This window comes from Camelus ferus, chromosome 6 (assembly GCF_009834535.1).
Source record: "Camelus ferus isolate YT-003-E chromosome 6, BCGSAC_Cfer_1.0, whole genome shotgun sequence".
Classification (NCBI taxonomy): Eukaryota; Metazoa; Chordata; class Mammalia; order Artiodactyla; family Camelidae; genus Camelus; species Camelus ferus.
The window spans coordinates 92,576,268-92,594,296 of NC_045701.1; the positions used below are offsets into that span (position 1 = coordinate 92,576,268).

The 18,029-nt window shown below is 48.3% G+C and overlaps 1 protein-coding gene across 1 annotated transcript in view; it reads left to right on the forward strand.

Moving 5' to 3' along the window:
• The window catches only part of TDRD9 (tudor domain containing 9), a 70,971-nt gene that overhangs the window by 29,098 nt on the left and 23,844 nt on the right, over positions 1–18,029 (forward strand). Inside the window, exons 11-22 of the mRNA XM_032482795.1 lie at positions 637–694; positions 1,200–1,304; positions 7,266–7,363; positions 7,813–7,944; positions 8,875–9,040; positions 9,122–9,185; positions 9,263–9,326; positions 9,589–9,633; positions 10,143–10,196; positions 12,220–12,336; positions 14,006–14,113; positions 15,986–16,086. Coding sequence (XP_032338686.1) covers positions 637–694; positions 1,200–1,304; positions 7,266–7,363; positions 7,813–7,944; positions 8,875–9,040; positions 9,122–9,185; positions 9,263–9,326; positions 9,589–9,633; positions 10,143–10,196; positions 12,220–12,336; positions 14,006–14,113; positions 15,986–16,086 — 1,112 coding nt within the window. The remainder of the gene's footprint in view (positions 1–636; positions 695–1,199; positions 1,305–7,265; positions 7,364–7,812; positions 7,945–8,874; positions 9,041–9,121; positions 9,186–9,262; positions 9,327–9,588; positions 9,634–10,142; positions 10,197–12,219; positions 12,337–14,005; positions 14,114–15,985; positions 16,087–18,029) is intronic.

Below are 18,029 nucleotides of genomic sequence, written 5' to 3' on the forward strand. Positions count from 1 at the left end.
GCCTGCATGTGGACTTGGGCAGGTGGCCTGGGTCTGCACCTCTGTGGTTGTTGAGCAGGTTGGTCTCCAAGATCTAATTTGACTGAAAGTAGGGTCAGTAGCATCTACCTTGCGGAGCAGTTAGGAAGGCTGACTGCGGTGGCGTGTGTCTGTGTGTGGGTTGCGGTGGCTCTGCAGGGCCTGGTGTGGCGTAGGCGTCCGGGTAGCGGATGACGTGTGACAGGTGAGAGCTAGTGCTTGCTGATCCCTGGGCTCTTGCCTGGAGCAGGTGTGCGCATGTTACGTTTATTGACTCAAGTGGCCCTCACAGCAGCCCTGTGAGGGTGGGAGTTATACTGTCTCCGTTTTTTGCATGAGGGGAGTGCGGTCATGGGCCAGGGCGCCCGTTGCCTGGAGCAGAGCTGGGGTCGCGGCCAGCCTGACTGTGGAGCCCGCGTGGCACCGGTGCCCCCTCCTTGCACCGCCCCCGGGACCCTTGCTCAGTTGTGATTTTGTATAAAATAGGAAAATGACCCATTTCAAAATTTGCGTCCAGTATTTTTGCTTTTAAATAATTTTTGAGTTTGAGTCTTTTAACTTTGCCTAATTTCCAGCATGCAGTAAGAATGTCAGATTCTTCTTTTTGGTGTTTGATAGATTATTCTGTCCACAAACATTGCGGAGAGTTCTGTCACAGTTCCAGATGTCAAATACGGTGAGTTGCCTCTCTGTTTACCCACAAGGTCTAGGGGTTGTGGACTTATCTGTCCCCGGGGAGTTGTTCTTCCTCCTCTTCCCCAACCCTCCCCCCGCCCCAGTTCTGGAGGAGAGAATTTAGAAAAGCAGGTTTGTAAGTTTCTCCCACATTCTTTGTCCCCTGGGTCCTCCCCAGCCCTCAGGTCGCTTCGCAGGGGCAGCCCCTGGGGCGAGGTTGCTGTCAGGAGGTGTTCGGGGGGGGGGGGTTTCAAGGGGTCTGTGGGCAGGAGAGCTTCGGGGCAGCCAGCTGGAGTTCTGTGACGAGGGAGGTGGGGGTTGAGGAAGGAGCCCAAGTATGTCACTGAGGACAGTTTAGGGGGCGGCCGAGCACTCGCAGAGGCCTCTGTGAGTGCACTAATCCAAGGGCTCAGTGTGTCATAAACTGTCCTATCACTGTGTATTGCGCTTGCGACACAGTTGTTTCTTGTTAGCATGGTACTTACAGCCCCTTTTTTAAATGACAGTTATAGATTTTTGTTTGACTAGAACTCTGGTCTGCGATGAAGACACGAATTACCAGAGTCTGCGGCTGAGCTGGGCCTCCAAGACCAGCTGCAGCCAGAGGAAAGGTAAGGCATCCGCGCTCCCGTACCGTTGTGGGGCCTGGCGCTCGTTCGGGGCTCTTTATATGTTTTGCTTTTTGTGTTTTGAGCCTTATTCAGATATTTCCCTTATTGGAACCAGTTTTAACTTTTAAGCAACATTTCATATTGTCAGATTCTCGATTTAAATCCACAGTCACCTTCTTGTTCATTGAATTGGGTGATAACCTTTGTCCGTAATGGCTGTCTTCTGTCATCTCAACACTGTCATTTTTCACAGTGAATTTTAAAAATGTTTGGCGAATAGTAACAGAAGCCATGGGGATCACTTCGCTGAATTCTGCTGATCCTTCTTCTGACTTCTCTCCAAGTCTCGCTCCTTCTGGGGTCTTTCCTGCACTGGCTGCACGGAGGGTTTGGCCTTTGCTGTGACAAGCACACATTGTATCACTGGGGAGACGAGGGCCTGGGGGGTTTGGCCACAGCGGAGGTGCAGTCAGACTGAAGTCACCTGCTGGGGGCTGGCTCCTGGGCACAGCGTCCTCTGTGTGGACCGAGACATGGCTTGTGCTTTTTAGAAGTCCATTCGGGGAGGATGGGCGAGGGACCGTTCCAAGAATACCTGTTGGGTTAAAGAGCTACTGTATCAAAAAATAGCATAGAGGCAGCGTTTACTGACTGTTTGCCACGTGCCAAGCGCGGTTTGGAGCCTTTTCTGTGCATTCGTCTAACCCTCATACCACCCTGGGAGGCAGGGCACTGTCACATCCCCACTTCTCAGGGACGCAGCTACAGAGTGGAGGGAGCCTGCTCAGGTCACCCGGGGGAAGGGGCAGGGTTGGGACGGGTCCAAAGCCCGGCTGCAGTCTGCCGTCCTGACCCCTTTGCTGCTGTTAGACCTCTCTTGAAACCACTTGCCTAGAGACAGATTAAGGAGTCATTGAAATACGATCATAAAGAGCTTCTTACCAACTTGGAAAATCCTTATGTTATGTATTGTTATACAGACACCTCCCCCAAGGCATAAAACTATGCTTAGAAAAAAATGGCTAGAAGTATATATACAGAAATGTTTAAAGTGATTATCTTTGAGTCAGTCTTGAGATTTTAGGAATTTATCTTTTGTTTTTTTGTATGTTCAAAATTTCTAGGATTAGACTTTTTTCCTATACAGAAGGTTGCAAAAATCATTCCTAGAGTCTCTTAAACCCTTGCCCTGGTGTCTCAGCTTGTTCGTCAGTGACCCTCCTAACCAACACCCGGCGCAGCATCAGCACCTTGTCCGCCTCCCAGTCCCCGCCGTGTGGGCTTCTCTCCAGCTGGTCGTATGAGCGCGTTCTCTAGACCAGCACGATCGGAACGCAGAGCTGCTCCACCTGCCACGCGGGGTGGCCTGGTGCTGCCTCCTTACAGCCATTCTGCCCCGCCACTCGGCTGACCGCAGCTGCGTCGTTTCAGGATGTTGTGCAGGTGGAACTGTACTGCACGTAACCTTCTGGGACCGGCTTTCTTCATTCCCTGTGGTGTTCTTAAGATCCATCCAAGTTGCTGAGTGTCCAATAGTTCATTCCTTTTCGTTGCTGAACAGTGTTCCGTCATCCTTTGGAAATTAATAAAGGGACCCGTCACTGGAATGGAGAGGGGGGCCCGCGGGGAGCGGCCCTGCAGCACCACTCCCAGCACCACTGAGGTCAGCTATGGAAGAACTGTCACTGCGGGCGCGGGAGAGGCGCCAGCCCCAGGTCCCTCCCACGAGAACGCCGCCTCAGCAGCTCGGCCAGTGAGGAGCTGTCACCACCCCGAACCATACACGTCTCCAGTGGACTCTGCTCAGAACAGCCCCTCCCAGCCTTCTCCTTTTTCTCTATACAATACTGTTCTTCCTCTTTGTCTGGGACATGGCTGTGGTTTTTGCCAGAGTTTGTCCCAAATTGCAATTCTCTGCTGTTTCTGAATAAACCCATTTTTGCTGGTTAAATAACTACTTTTATTTTTAAGGTCAGCAGTACCATTCACCTGTTGAAGGACATTGAGTTGTTTCCCGTTCTTGGCAATTGCACGTAAAGCCACTGTGGGTACTGATGGAGAGGCTTCTGTGTGAATGCAGATGCTCATTTCTCTGGGGTAGAAGCCCAGAAGTGCAGGCCCCGGCTGACGTGGGAGGTCCACCTGCAGCTTTGTAAGACGTCCGTGGAGGCTACACCACTGCGCAGCTCTGCCGGCGTGGGTGAGACCCCCGTCCCCCACGTGCTTGCAGGCGCTGGGTGTTGGCACTGGTGTTCCCTCAGCCGCTCTGCAGGTGCGTCGTGATGTCTCCCTGCAGGTTGATGTGCGTCTCCTTAGTGCTCGCGAGGTGGGGCGCCTTTTCCTGTGCTGATTTGCCTTCTGTGTCTCTTCAGTGAGATGTCCACGTTTTTCACCTGTTTACTTTCTGATTGGGTGTTTGTCTTTTTACTGTTGAGGTTTGGGAGTTTTTGTTTTTGTTTTTTTTAACATTTTTTATTGATTTATAATCATTTTACAATGTTGTGTCAAATTCCAATGTAGAGCACAATTTTTCAGTTACACATGAACATACATATATGCATTGTCACATTTTTTTCTCTGTGAGCTGCCATATGATCTTGTGTATATTTCCCTGTGCTACACAGAGGTTTGGGAGTTTTTAAAAAAATATATCCTAGATACAGTCTTTTGTTAGATGGGTGGCTTGCAAATATTTTCCCTTAGTCTATGTTTGGTCTTTTCACCTCTTAGCAGGGTATTTCATCGAGAAAAAGTTTTAAATGTTCGTGAGGCCTCATTTATCAGTTTGTCCTTCTATGGGTCATACTTCTGGTTCATGTGTAATGACTCTTCACCCAGCCTGAGGCTGCAAAGGTGGTTCTCCTGTGTGTTCTTATAAAAGTTCCATAGGTGCCTTTGTCTGTGGTCCATGTGGGTTAGCTTTTGTGGGCGGGGTGGGGCTTGCCTGTGGGTGTCCAGGTGTTCCAGCACCCCCGTTGTCCCGCCAGTGGGTGGCTTCCGCACCTCTGAGAAGCTCTGCGTGGGTGCACTCGCCTGGGTCTGTTTCTCATTGTTTATTGCGTCCTGCTGCCTGTGTCTGTCTCTCCACCAGCACCGCCCTGTCTTCATCACTGTATATGAAAACTCAGCACGAGCCAGGTGGATTCTTCCCACTTTAGTCTTCATTTTCAAAACTGTTTTAACTATTCCACTTTGCCTTTCCATGGGGATTTTAGAATTAGCTTGCCTATATGCACAAGAAAAGCTTCCTGTGATTGTACTAGGAATTGTGCTGTCCTGTAGATCAGTTTGTGGAGAGTTCATGTTTTTGCTGCATTGAGTCTTCAGTCCCTGAACAAAGTGTGTCTCCATTTATTTAGGTCGTCTTCAGTTTCTTTAATCAGCATTGTGTTGTTTTCAAAGCATGCAGATCCTGTGCATGTTTTGCTAGATTTACACCTAAGTTTTTAGTTTAATTTAGAGTGATTAAATGGCATTGCATCTGTAACTCAGCTGTCCACATGTTCGTTTCTAGTATATAGGAATGCGATTGAGTTTTGTGTGTTGTCATTATATCCTGTGACTTGCTGATTTCACTGATTAGTTCTAGGAGATGACTTTGGTTTTGTCATTACCTTGGGATTTTTATGTTTAAACAATCCTATCATTTGAAGATAAGGTGGGGGAGAAGGTGATGGAGATGGAAGTCTGGACTCTCCACTGGGTCTCCTGGTGGTGAGGGGAACCCCTGGGGGTAGACAGGGCAGGGGTCCAGACTCCACAGATGGGGAAGGAAAGCACCTCCCTGGACTACCCCATTTTTTAAAAGCTGTGTATTTATTGAGGGTTGCCCTTCTCTGCCCTTCCACTCGCTCTCATTTTTTAAAAAATGATTTATTTATTATTACTATTTAAAAAATTTTATTTTTTAATTTTTAAACACCTTTATTATGGTATGATTCCTGTACAGTAAACTACACATAGATGTACAATTTGATGACTTTTGATAGATGTAGACACTCATGAAACTACTGCCACAATCAAGGTAGCTAACATTTCCATCACTCTCCAATAGGTGCAAGTTTTGAACTCCCAATTTATCCCTTCCCACCCGCTTTATGCCCTGGTAACCATAAGTTTGTTCTCTATGTCTGTGAGTCTGTTTCTGATTTGTAGATAAGTTCATATGTGTCCTTTTTTTTTAAGAGCCCACATGTAAGTGATGCTATATGGTATTTTTCTTCCTCTTTATGGCTTGCTTCACTTAGAATGACCATGCCCAGGTCCATCCATGCTGCTGCAAATGGCATTATTTTATCTTTTTTATTGATGAGTACTATTCCATTGTACAAATATGCCACAGCTACTTTATCCAGTCCTCTGTCAGTGGACATTTAGGTTGCTTCTGTATCTTGGCTATTGTAAATAGTGCTGCTGTGAACATTGGGGTGCTTGTGTCTTCGGATTATATTTTCCTCCAGATAATATGCCCAGGAGTGAGATTGCTGGATCACATGGTAAGTTTATTTTTAGTTTTTAAAGGAAACTCCATACTGTCCTCCACAGTGGCTTCCCCAATTTGCATTCCCGCCAGCAGTGCAGGAGGGCTCCCTTTTCTCCACACCCTCCCCAGCATCTGTCGTCGTGGACTTTCGGTGACGGCCGCTCTGGCTGGTGTGAGGCAGGACCTCGCTGCAGTTTTGATTTGCGCTTCTCTGACAGTTATGACGCTGAGCGTCTTCTCACGTGCCTGTTGGCCGTCTGTCTGTCTTCTTTGGAGAGGTGTCTGTTTAGGCCTTCTGCCCATTTTTTGATTGTGTTGCTCATTACTATTTTTTTTGATACTAAGCTGCATGAGCTGTTTGTATATTCTGGGAATTCGTGCCTTGTTGGTCACATCATTTGCAAATATTTTCTCCCATTCTGTAGGCTGTCTTTTCATTTTGTTGATGGTGTCCTTAGCTGTGCAAAAGCTCTTAAGTTTAATTAGATCACATCTGTTTATTTTTGCTTTTATTTCCATGACTTCAGGAGCTGGTTCAAAAAAAAATATCGCTGTGATTGGTGTCATCCTCTAGGGGTTTTACAGTATCTGGTCTTACGTTTAGGTCTTTAATCCATTTGAGTTTATGTTTGTACACGGTGTTAGGGAATGTTCTAATTTCAGTCTTTTATAGGCAGCTGTCCAGTTTCCCAGCGCTGCTTGTTGAAGAGACTGTCTTTTCTCCCCTGTGTGTTCCTGCCTCCTTTGCTGTAGATTAATGGACCATACGTGCGTGGGTTTACTTTTGGACTTCCTTTTTCCATTGGTCTATGTGTCTGTTTTTGTGCCTGTCCCATACTGTTTTGGTTACTGTAGCTTTGTAGCATAGCCTGAAGTCAGGGAGCCTGACTCCCTCAGCTCTGTTCTTTTTCAAGACTGTTTTGGCTATTGTGTAGATGCGTCCTTCAAGACAGCTGCTTTGTGTCGGATGAGTGATTACACACAGAGAACTAAAAGCCAGGCCTGGCCCACAGAGACCATCCTATGAACGGATGTTCTCTCGTGATTATATTGCTTGTGGAACAGAAACTCCCTTATCCCAAAACACAATAAAATGAGAGAGAGCAGGGCCATACATGACAAACCCACAGCTTCTCTTGCCAACTTCATCACTTTTGTTTAGTGACCTCTGCATTTTTACCAGTATAAACCAGCATGCATTTGCAGGAAGTGTGTGGCATTCAGCATGTTTGGATTTCCACTGCATTCTGGGCGCAGGTTGTTTGCTTTAGAAGCAGCACCGGGTTTTATCCTGTACACCGCTGAGTGGGGGTCAGCACTTCGGCTGTGTGTATACGATGACTTCTCCTAAAGTGTTTACTGACCTGGCTTGGCAGAAGAGAACAGATCTTCTTTATGTTTAATGGTTATTCTTAAATATATCTTTATGCTTGTGTTAAAGTAATTAATGCCAAAGTTCCAATGTTTTTCCTTTGAAGGCCGTGCCGGACGAGTGTCTAAAGGATACTGTTACAGACTTGTATACAAGGAGTTCTGGGACAACTCCATCCCTGACCATGTCATTCCTGAGATGTTGGTAATAAACTTTGGGCATCTTCACCCCTTGTTTTTTATAGACAGTTTTACTGAGCAGTCTAAGTGATATAATTTTGGGTGTCATATAATTTTGATCCTGGAAAAATCAGTCTGACCAGAATCGTCTTGAGTTGCAGTACCAGCTTCCATTCATTAAGCACCAGGCCCTTGGCCGTGGACTTCACAGCTGTGTTCCTTCCTAACGAACCCAGCCTTGGGCATCTGCGGCTCCCAGGGGGCTCTTTCCTTTTGTAATTCAGGCTCTGTCCCTCTCCCCCGCATCCTCTGCTCCTTCTCACCCTTTCCCTTCCCTTTCTCCCTCCCGCCCCCCTTCCCTTTCTTCTCTTTCCCTCTCTCCTGCTTCTCTCTCTAAAAGTACTGGTCACGGGAATAGGTTCATTGTGATTTACTTATTTTACTGTTTCTGAATTTAAGTTGTGTTCTTTTCAGCGCTGTCCCTTGGGAAGCACAGTGTTGAAAGTGAAGTTACTTGACATGGGTGAACCGAGAGCCTTGCTGGCCACGGCCCTATCCCCGCCCAGCCTGAGTGGCCTGGAGCGCACCATCCTGCTGCTGAAGGAGGTAGGACCCTGCTGCCGGGCCGTGCTGGGGAAGCTCAGATTCCAGGGTGAATTTCAGAAGTCTCGCACTGCAGCTCTCTTGAAGGTATCCTGACAGTTGTGAATACTCAGCGTTTGCTTGGGGAAGCACGTGTGGTGACTGGTTGTTGGTTCCGGATTTCACACGCATCATCTGGACCAATTTGTTTGTTGTCTTGCTGAGGCGCCTCCTCCCCTACCTCTCTCCCCATCACTGTCCCCTTTGCTGAGAAGCAATGGGCTGTGGGCACCAGTGAGCCCTGTTCTCCGCTGTTGCTGCATCAGTCTTCTCCTCACTTCCCTCAAGTTCTGCCCTTCACCCTCATCCTGGCTTCTCCTCCTCCTGGTGCTAGATGCCCCGCTCTGCTCCTTGGAGTCTGACCACACACCTGACTCACGCCCTGCTCTTGCTACTGGCACCTGTGCCCGGGCACGAGCTGCGTCCTGGTCTCCCTGCTGTTGGTCAGGGCTGTGGATGTTCTGCCTCCGGTCCTTGACTTTGGGGGCACCTCTGATACCTCCGACACCTGCTTGGGTGTCCATGAAATGCACTCAGGGAAGATGAGGAAGCTTTTCTGTGCACAGTGGGTCCACTTTGTTGTGAGTGCCCACCGCGGTGTGGTGGTCGGGCTTTCGGCTTTGTGTTGGGCACGCCATGGTCATTTGTGAGTTAAGTAGACGTCTGTGGGCATATCCTTGAGTGTTACCTCCCGGTATTAAAAACAATGTGCTCTAACTTCCAAAAGACAAATTTAAAACCTTTTTGGTAGTATCAGTCTTTCTGACATTGACTTAGATGTCTTTTAGAACCTGATTCACCAAAATTTGGTCTTCATTTCCTGTTTTAAACTCCCTGCCTGAAGGAGAAAGAGTGAATTGATGCTTGCTGATGGCACTAACTGATTCTATAAAGGTTGGAGCGCTTGCAGTGAGCGGGCAGAGAGAGGATGAGAACCCCCATGACGGTGAACTGACCTTCTTAGGAAGAGTGTTAGCCCAGCTTCCTGTCAGCCAGCAGCTCGGGAAACTCATCGTCCTCGGACACGTGTTTGGGTGCCTGGACGAGTGTCTTATCATAGGTGAGTGGGGGGCAGAGAGCTGGAGGCGGGGTGTGCAGCGCCCCGCTGCCGTCTGACGTTCTGTGTCTTTTCTCTTGTTAGCGGCATCTCTTTCGTTGAAGAATTTTTTTGCAATGCCTTTTAGGCAGCATCTGGATGGATATAGGTATTTAACATTCATGTTTTTAAAAGCCACTGTTGTTTTAATGGTATCAAATGACATTCTTTGTTATCTGTTTATAGGAACAAAGTGAATTTCTCTGGCAACAGTAAGAGTGACTGTATCGCACTTGTTGAAGCATTTAAAGTAAGTTTTCTCTGTGCTGCGGAGCAGCCACCAGAGATTGTTACTGCAGCTTTCTCTCAGAAGCTCTGTTAGGGCTTTTAATGTCCAATATTAAATAAACTGTGTTGGAAGAAGTAGATGGGGTGACAGTCCAGAACTATGAAAGTTGAGTGAAAAAAATTAAATTCATAAATTTTCTGTGGTCAGAATGTGTTGAAATTGAACTTTTAAAAAATTCAATTAGCCAGTGAAGTGTGTGAACCCGTGGGCCGTTTATTTTCAGGCTTGGCAGGCTTGCAGACAGCGAGGAGAGCTGCGGCACCCAAAGGTCGGTGGGCTGTGTCTGTCTGTGTCGTGAGGTGGGGCCGGACGGCGGGGGCCCCTGGGAACCTGTCCTCTGCCGCAGGCCGGCCCGGGGCGTCGGGCCCCTTCCCTGCCGGCCCCCGGTGCCTGTGGGCACGCGCCCAGATGTGTTCTCTCAAAACTGAGAACCTGAAGCTTTTCTGCTGCGGTTGTCGGCCAGGCTTTAGATGATGGGCTTAAACAGCTCATTCTGTTAGCCTTCGTTTTGTGGCAGGTTTGGGGGCGGGGGAGAGCAGTCAGGCTCTGCTCTTCGGCTGTTGATGGCAGTGTATTTACATTTGCCGCGTCTGGTCGTCTGGACGTATCCTTAACGTGACTACACTCGCTAACGCTGCCTCTCGGTCGTGTTATTTTTCTTCGTAGTATATGTTCTCTATGGTATATATTTTTAGCTGAGATACACATTTTATGGTAGCTGAATTAGCTTTAATGTTTTACATTAATACTGAGTATTACCTTTTTGTGTATGTAAAGGATGAACTTGACTGGGGACGGTTAAATTACATTCAAATCAAGAGAATTAGAGAGGTAAGTTGTGAATTCTATGAATGCAAATGAAGATGACTTATCAAATGTTTATCAGATACCAGTAACACACAGGGTAGTAATGAGTATTTTAAGAAATACATTTTCTGTTTCCAGCTTTAGTAGAATTTATGTGTATATAATTAATAATACAATTACTATGTTTATATAATAGTTGATGAACATTTTTATACTTGCATATAATTACATATTTTATATAATGTAATTACATGTAGTTTTAGGTAACACTCTTACCATTTCAAAATTGTTACCATCTTCTTTCTCATTTTGCATGTTATGTAGTTGTGTCCTCTGATTCTGATTAGATTTGTGTGTTTGGGGGTCCCCGAGACCACCCTTGGGTCCAGCGATTCACTAGAAGAGCTCACAGAATTCAGAAAAGCTGTTCCATTCATGGTTATGGCTTATTATAGCTAAGGAGACAGATGAGAATCAGCCAGGGTAAAGGGTGTGCGGGGAGGAGCCGGAGGAGACTGCATGCCAGCGTCCTCTCCAGGCGGGGTCTCCCGGGCAGCACCAGGTGACACCAGGCAACACCAGGCACCAAGTACTGCTTGTAGGGAGGCTCCCCCCGCCTCGGTGTCCAGGGTTTTCTGGAGGTTGGGTATATAGGCATGGGGTGCCCTGTGGCTTATGTTACCTCCTTAGTGTTAGCCCTGCCAGAGGTCACTGCTGGCCAAGGCCCCCACCATGCAGAAGTCACACTGCTCCTCCCTGCCGCTGGTTGTGGCCAGGGCCTCAGGTACACAGAGACACTCTTATGAGGCAGGATGTTCCAAGGGCCTGGAGGTGACCTGCCAGGAGCCAGACCTTTCTTTGGAACGTCCGGGCTGTGGGCACCGCAGGCCTGCTGAGTTGGTTGGCAAGATGCTTAGTGTGTGCTGTGCGTGTTTAGAGAACTGACTCTGGGCTTGGTGTGCCAGCTTTGCTGTGCAGGTGCTCTGGGGGTGGAGGAGAAATGGGGGGTGTTCCAGCTGATTGCTTTTTGCTTTTTTTCATTAATTTAGTTCTTCTGTGTCTCTTGGTTTACTTTTTTAGTCTTACTGAGATGAGAATTTAATTTATTAATATTTCAGTCTTTCTGGTTAGCAGCATTTAAAGGTTTGCGTTTTCCTGTGAGCACAGCTGGGGCCACACCCCTTTGGTGTTTGACATGTAGGGTCTTGGTGTTATTCCTGCTCGGAACACAGCTGTGGTAGTGTCGTCTTCCTCCTCGACTCAAGATTTTTTAGAAGGATTTGAGTTTGCAGGTAGAAATATTTTCAGATGTCTTGTCTTGTTGTTAATTTTAAAAGTGTTACTGTGTCTGGGTCAGAGAAGGTGCCTGGTATGATTTTAAGTTGTTTTTAATTAGAGAAGTCGCCTGTGCCACGGCCCACGGAGGATGTCAGTGGCATGGACACACACGGGCTGCCATGTGGACAGGCCTGGCCCTTCCTCCCCTGTCCCTAGGCTTCCTCCCTCCTCGCAGGTCCTGGCTTTTAGGAGTTTCCTTTTTGTAATTATTGAGATAATTTCGTGGTGAGTTCACAGGTATTGGGAGTTGTGTGCTCTTATGAGTGTGCATTTGAAGTTTGATGTGTTCTGTGTGAGATGAGTTTTATTGAAACGAGGTGGGACTTTTCGGTTGAGTGACTGGCCATTGGTTACTTTGTTTTTAATCATAGAAGCCATGTACGTTTATGGCAGAAGTTCTGGAAGTGTTTAGAGGACCGAAAGCCAAGGCTGGGGTCGTGGCCACCTGTTCTTCTGATGCCTGCAGGCACATGGCTGTGCACGTGCGGTGGTCTCGTGTGTGCGCGCGCGTGCGTGCACAGCTTTGTGTGCGGGTGTTTTCTGCTGGGGTCCTGAGCGTCCACTCCGTTCTTCACTAAGCAGCCTTTAGTGAGACGGCTGACGGCTGCGGCGCCGCCTCTGGCCGATGGCCCGCTGTTTCCCCGTGCCGTGCCGCTGCTCTGAGCAGCGTGTGGCCTCGGAGATGTCACTTCCCATGTGTTTTTCGTAGGTTGCTGAGTTGTACGAAGAACTGAAGACTAGAATCTCCCAGTTCAACATGTATGTTGATTCCCGGCGGCCTGTCATGGACCAAGAGTATGTCTATAAGCAGCGCTTCATCCTGCAGGTGCGCTGGGGCCCCTGGCGTCGTCTCCCGGCTCTTCTCATTAGGTCTCATGGTGGTGGAAGTGCGTACTCCCCCTTTCTGATGCAGATCATGCCTCAAAGGAGGTTTTAGGTTACAGGTTCATACTGTGTTTGGGAATCAGGAAAAACTCTGGTCTTGCTTAGTTTAGGTTTTCTTTCTCTAATCTCTGGAGCAGTGTTTCTAAAAGAGTGCTGACTTTATCACTGCTCCGGGAGAGAGTCTTCTGCTGTATGTAGCTTTTAAGTAAAAATGTTCTTAATATTATTAGGTCATTCTTCTTTTACACTGAAAAATTGCTTTACCTTTGGAGGCCATAATCAGTTAGCTTTTGGACGTAACCTTCTAGGGATTGTGTGGAGGGAAGAGTAGACAAGGGGCCAGTGCTGCTGATTTCGGGGTTCTGAGAAGCACGCTCTGGAAGCGCCAGTGCTCTGGCCGGGGCGTGTGGAGCCGGTTCTAGGAAGAGACTGTAAACTGGGTGATGCTGGAAAAGGGAGTGTTTTCCTAGATGTCAGGTTGTTAAGGTTGGGGAAGTCTTCCATGGCTGTATGTTTCAAATGGTCTATTTTTATTGAAGAAGGGATCTTGGCAAAGTGCTTCTTAGAAGTGAGTATTGGGTACAAGCCTGCTGCACTAGATCTGAGTATCCCAGTTGGAATTTTATCTGAACATTTGGGAAAGTGCCTGACCCATAAAAGTAAGTACGTCGGGGAGAAGGTAGAAAAAGCAGACTAGTCTTGGGCTCTGAGCTGTTGCCTCAGCCTCAGGCTGGGAAGTGCTCAAGCTCCTTTGAAGAAAGACCATGTGGAAAGGGTTTCTGATATGGTGGAGTAACCAGCATTGTGACTTTTTTTTTTCATTTTTCTGTTTTATTAGGTAAAGTTGCTACAATTTGACTGCACATGCACAATATATTGCATGTAAATACACACAATATACTGCACGTATTTTTTAAAATTTACATGTATGTACTGTTCATTGTTTCTAAGAACATTTAGAGCTTTAGCTTTTTAAACTTACATAGTTATCAAGGAATAAAGCCAACCACAAAATAAAAATTAATTTAAAAAGATACACACATTCCACTGTTAAAAGCAACATTCTTTAGAATTGCCAAGATATGAACACATCCTAAGTGCATGTCAACAGATGAATGGATAAAGAAGAGGCAGCATGTATTTGTCATGGAACACAACTCAGCCATAAAAAAGGATATTTTGCCATTTGTGGCCCTTCATTCACTTTTTTTCCCTTCAAAAACCCAGTTTTGTAACTGGCATAAACATTTCCATTGCATCAAAAACAACAAAATACCTAGAAATCAGCTTAACCAAGGAGGTTACCTATACTCTGAAACCTGTAAAACATTGATGAAGGAAACTGAAGATGATACAAAGAAATGGAAAGATGTCTTGTGCTCTTGGATTGGAAGAATCAACTTTATCAAAATGGACGTACTACCCAAAGCAATCTGCAGACCCACAGCATTGTGACTTTCTGCTTGGCTGGTTAAAGGTCCAGTTTTCTTGTCGTGTAAACTCATGTTTTACATTATAGATGTCAGTCACCCTAGGATGAGATCAGGATGTCTGTGAGACAGCATGATAAAATAATTCTGTTGCTTCATGAAAATAAGTTTCTCTTCCAGGTTGTGCTGGCAGGTGCTTTTTATCCAAATTACTTCACTTTTGGGCAGCCTGACGAAGAGATGGCAGTGCGGGAGCTGGCGGGCAAAGACCCAAAGACCACCGTTGTGGTAGGTGGGCCCTCCCCGGGGGGCGGGGGGCTGAGCTGTCGGTTTCTAGCAGGGGCTTCACTCCAGCGTGGCTGATGCGGAGCGTTTTCTCTCTTCATTCGTCTCTGTTTGTATGAGTACTGAGTGGATCTTCCCCTGAAGTGAGTGTTACGGCCTTTCACACACACCTCCTGCTTCCAGTCTTGCTTCCCTTTCTGCAGACCTGGTCGTGAAAGAAAGTCCTAAGATGTTATGTGTTCATTAGCCTGGTGTTGATCGATCGTGTGCCATTGTGAGGGATTTGAGAGACTTCTCCATGAATTTAAGGACGTTTAGTTAACCAGCAGCTTCATTTCACACAAGTGGAGACAGTTTGGTTGGCAGCATTGCTGTGGTTTACACTCCAATCCCCATTCGTGCCCAACAGAACCACCTGGAGAGGGTCTGTTTCAGAATTCAGACTGAAGGGCCCCTGCCGCACAGCTGAGCTAGAGAGTGCGGCCTGGACAGCAGTGTTCAGTAGCCCGTGCTTTTAGCACATGCTCTGGGAGAACCTGATGGTCAGTCACAGGCGCTGACTGTTGGGCCAACATCTGTGGACCTCTGTTTGAACCTGAGCACAGAACAGCCTCAGGACACAGCGGGAGTGGAGCGTTTGGGAACCAGACTCTTCTTGGCCTGCGTCTAATAAAGGGCACAGAGCACTTAGCAGAGTCCCTGGCGTACAGTAAATGCTCCATTTTCATTCCTGTTAGTGTTTCCATCGCTACTGTTACTGAAGAGGTGGAGTTCAAAGGGCGGGTGTCACGGATTCCCGGAGCACTGCAGACAGAGCACTGGACGGGAGCTGGAGCTCACGCTGGGCGCTCGCAGCTAACTTGCAGTTTATACCAAGGGAGGGGATTTTCATTTAAAAGGTGGTCATTAGCCTTTGGTTGCTATTGAGGAGGTATGATGGGGCCCCAGCCCTCCTGGTGGGCTTCCTCTCCCCGCTGGGGCTGATCTCCCTGGCCTGTGCGCTGGGGGAAGAGCCCCGCGGGACACTCCCCCTCTGCGGAGCTGTGCCTGCCTGCTGCTCCCCGTGCCCCCGGGGGCCAGAAGAATGCCTGCTGTGTGTGTGGCAGAGCTGGCCTTACCGTCTGAGAGGGCCTCTGTTAAGGGCTTTGACTCGTTGTTCTCTGAGCGTCACGCTGACTCTGAGTGGGGATCTGTCTTCATCCTTAGCTGATGACGCAGCTGGGGAGTCCTGGGGCATCCATCACCTGCCTCAGGAAACTTGACAAGCAGGATTTGAACGCAGGCCTGAGTCCACAGCTCTTGTTTTTCGTCCACCCGCTGCCTCTCCTGGAGTTGTGTGGGCCCTGGGATAAGTAGGACCTGGTCCCAGGGGCAGGCACTCCAGGTTTCGTGCTGGAGCCAGAGCTCGGAGCGCGAGCCTCCCTGCCGTGGGGAGGAAGCACGTCGGGCGGCGGAGATGGGCAGCCCCGGCTGGGCAGGTGGGGTGTGAGTTTACCTCTGGCTCTGGGCGTGAGGAAATTCTGCCTCCTCTGACTAGTGGTGTATTTTCCTTGAAAGTTTAAGTTCCCGTTACTGTTTGTGTAGAAACAATTATGTTTTAAAAAGATGTGTTTAGTCAGCTTGATGATTTTTAGGTTAAAAAAACAGGTCTTCATTTTTCTTTTGGACTTTTGAACTATTTTAACAGGAAGAATTAGCCAGTATTTGACATGTGTTTATCATTAAACTCACTTATAATCTAAACGTCATCAGTCATTACACACGGTGCCCTAGAGCCTGCCTCTGATGGTGAGAGGCAGCGTGCTCTGTGTGGACGCAGCAGCTGTCCTGCCAGCCCTTCGCCTGCTCTCACCGAGGCCCTGTTGTGTCTTGCAGCTGAAGCACATCCCTCCCTATGGGTTTCTCTACTACAAACAACTGCAGTCTCTCTTCAGACAGTGCGGCCAAGTCAAATCCATCGTGTTTGATGGCGCGAAGTAAGTAGCGTGCTTTAGCTGTCTGCTGCAGTCGGGAAAGAACCGTGAGGGCCTCGCGTTTATGGGCCCAGTTGTGTAAAGTGAGCGCGTGTGGACATGGGTCTTCCCGAGGGCCGCTGCAGGCATGCTTGCAGTGGAGCTCTGCTTTCTCTTGTTGTCAGTAGCAGTTTATCTTGTCTTGCAACCAAGTGACCTCCTCCAGGTTCTAAGCTGTGTGGCCAGCGGCCTGATGCCCAGAAGGCTGAGCAGCGCGCCGAGGTGCTGAGAGCGGCTGTCCCTGGTGCGTCTGTCCCCGGTCTCACAGCGAGTTACCCCCAGGTCACTGGTGCCCACAGGAGAGCTTATCCGCCTAGAGTTACTTAGAACTTCCGAGGTCTGAATATTTTTGGAAGACAAAAACTGCAGTTACACCTGACCTTATTTTAATGGCAGGTGAGGACGGGCGGTGTGTTTTGGAGAATCGCTTTGAGTTTTCACCTCCAAGAAGGAATGTTTGTGCACAGAAAAGGCTGTTTACAGTTTTAAAATTGATTTTTAAGTTTTTAGAAATATTTTTCTGGTGTTCTATAAATTTTATTTAACATACAAAGCTGTGTAAATTTAGCACATAGGAAACTTAGTTTTTCTTTGATTAATGTCTAATAACTCAAGTTAAACATACTCACTCCTAAAATTTGGGCTAATTGCTTCAGACAGTTTAAGCTCCGTTCCTATGACTAATGTATTGGTTTTCTCTGTAAGTGTGTGAATGCCTCATGTGGCAAATTCACAACCCTAATTAGAACCTTTCTCAGTACTTTCATCTGCTGCAGGTTTAACTAAACGTACAGTGTCTCGAGTTTGCTCAGATAATCTACCACAAGTTACAGCAGTCAGACTCCTGGTCACGTGTGTGACGTTGCCTATTTGAAACTGGGCTCGCAGCTGTGGTCCTGCCGGAGTGTGCGGGGCCCCGGCTGCAGGCATGGGGCTGCTCCCCCGGCTGGTCTGGGTGGGCAGCATCTGGCCTCTCGCCCCTGGCAGCCCCTGGCAGCCCCTGGCCTTGGTCTTCACTGCAGGCTTGGAGTCTGTGTGCGCCAGGGCTCTCTCTGTAGATGTTTTAAGTCTATGATTCCTCATAGATTTCTGATGTATGGTCACAATACCAATGTCATGCCAATCACTTGAGGGTGTAACAGTGTTCCTCTGGGTGTAACAGTTCCTGTGTGTCAAATTTTAAAGGCAAAAATGACATAAAATAGTGGTTGAAAGAGTAAAGCCTGCCCCTCTTGGCACCAAGCAGGGCCTGCTGAGAGCAGCGCCCGTGTGAGGTGAAGGGCCCCGGAGCAGGGCTCCTGTGTGGACGTCTGGAAGTTTTCGGTTCAGTGAGTTGGGGGGGGGGTGCCTGTCGTGAAGGGTCGTGGGAGAGGCCCGGGTGTTCGGAAGACCTAGCTGAGGCTCAGAGTAGGAGCAGAAGTGCTCACTTGGTGCCTCTCGGGAGATGTTTGGGTGGGCTTTGGAGAGGAGGAGGCCGCAGGCGAGCGGGCGGGGCAGGCAGGGTTGGCTTGGGCTCAGGCAGGAGCCAGGAGTGCAGAGCTGTGGTTTGGGGAAGTGCAGGGCATGGGCAGGAGCCAGAAGCCGCTTTGCCTGGAGCTGGTTTTGTGTCAGGTCGAGTCTGAACAGGGGGAGGTCAGACGTGGTCCCTTTTTTTGGGGGGGGGGGCGGAGGTTGAGGTGGTTAGGCTTTTGTTTATTTATTTTAATGGGGGTGTTGGGGACTGAACCCAGGACCTCCGGTACATTAAGCACTCCTCCACTGAGCACCCCCCCCCAGGCGCTGTCTTCTGGATGGTGTCTGTGGCCAGCTGACTGGTATGGACATGACTAGATGGGCAGTTGAGACCCCTGAGGGTTCCAGTCTGAACTGTGTCTTGTGGAACTTAGGAAATGAGGACGAGGAGAGGA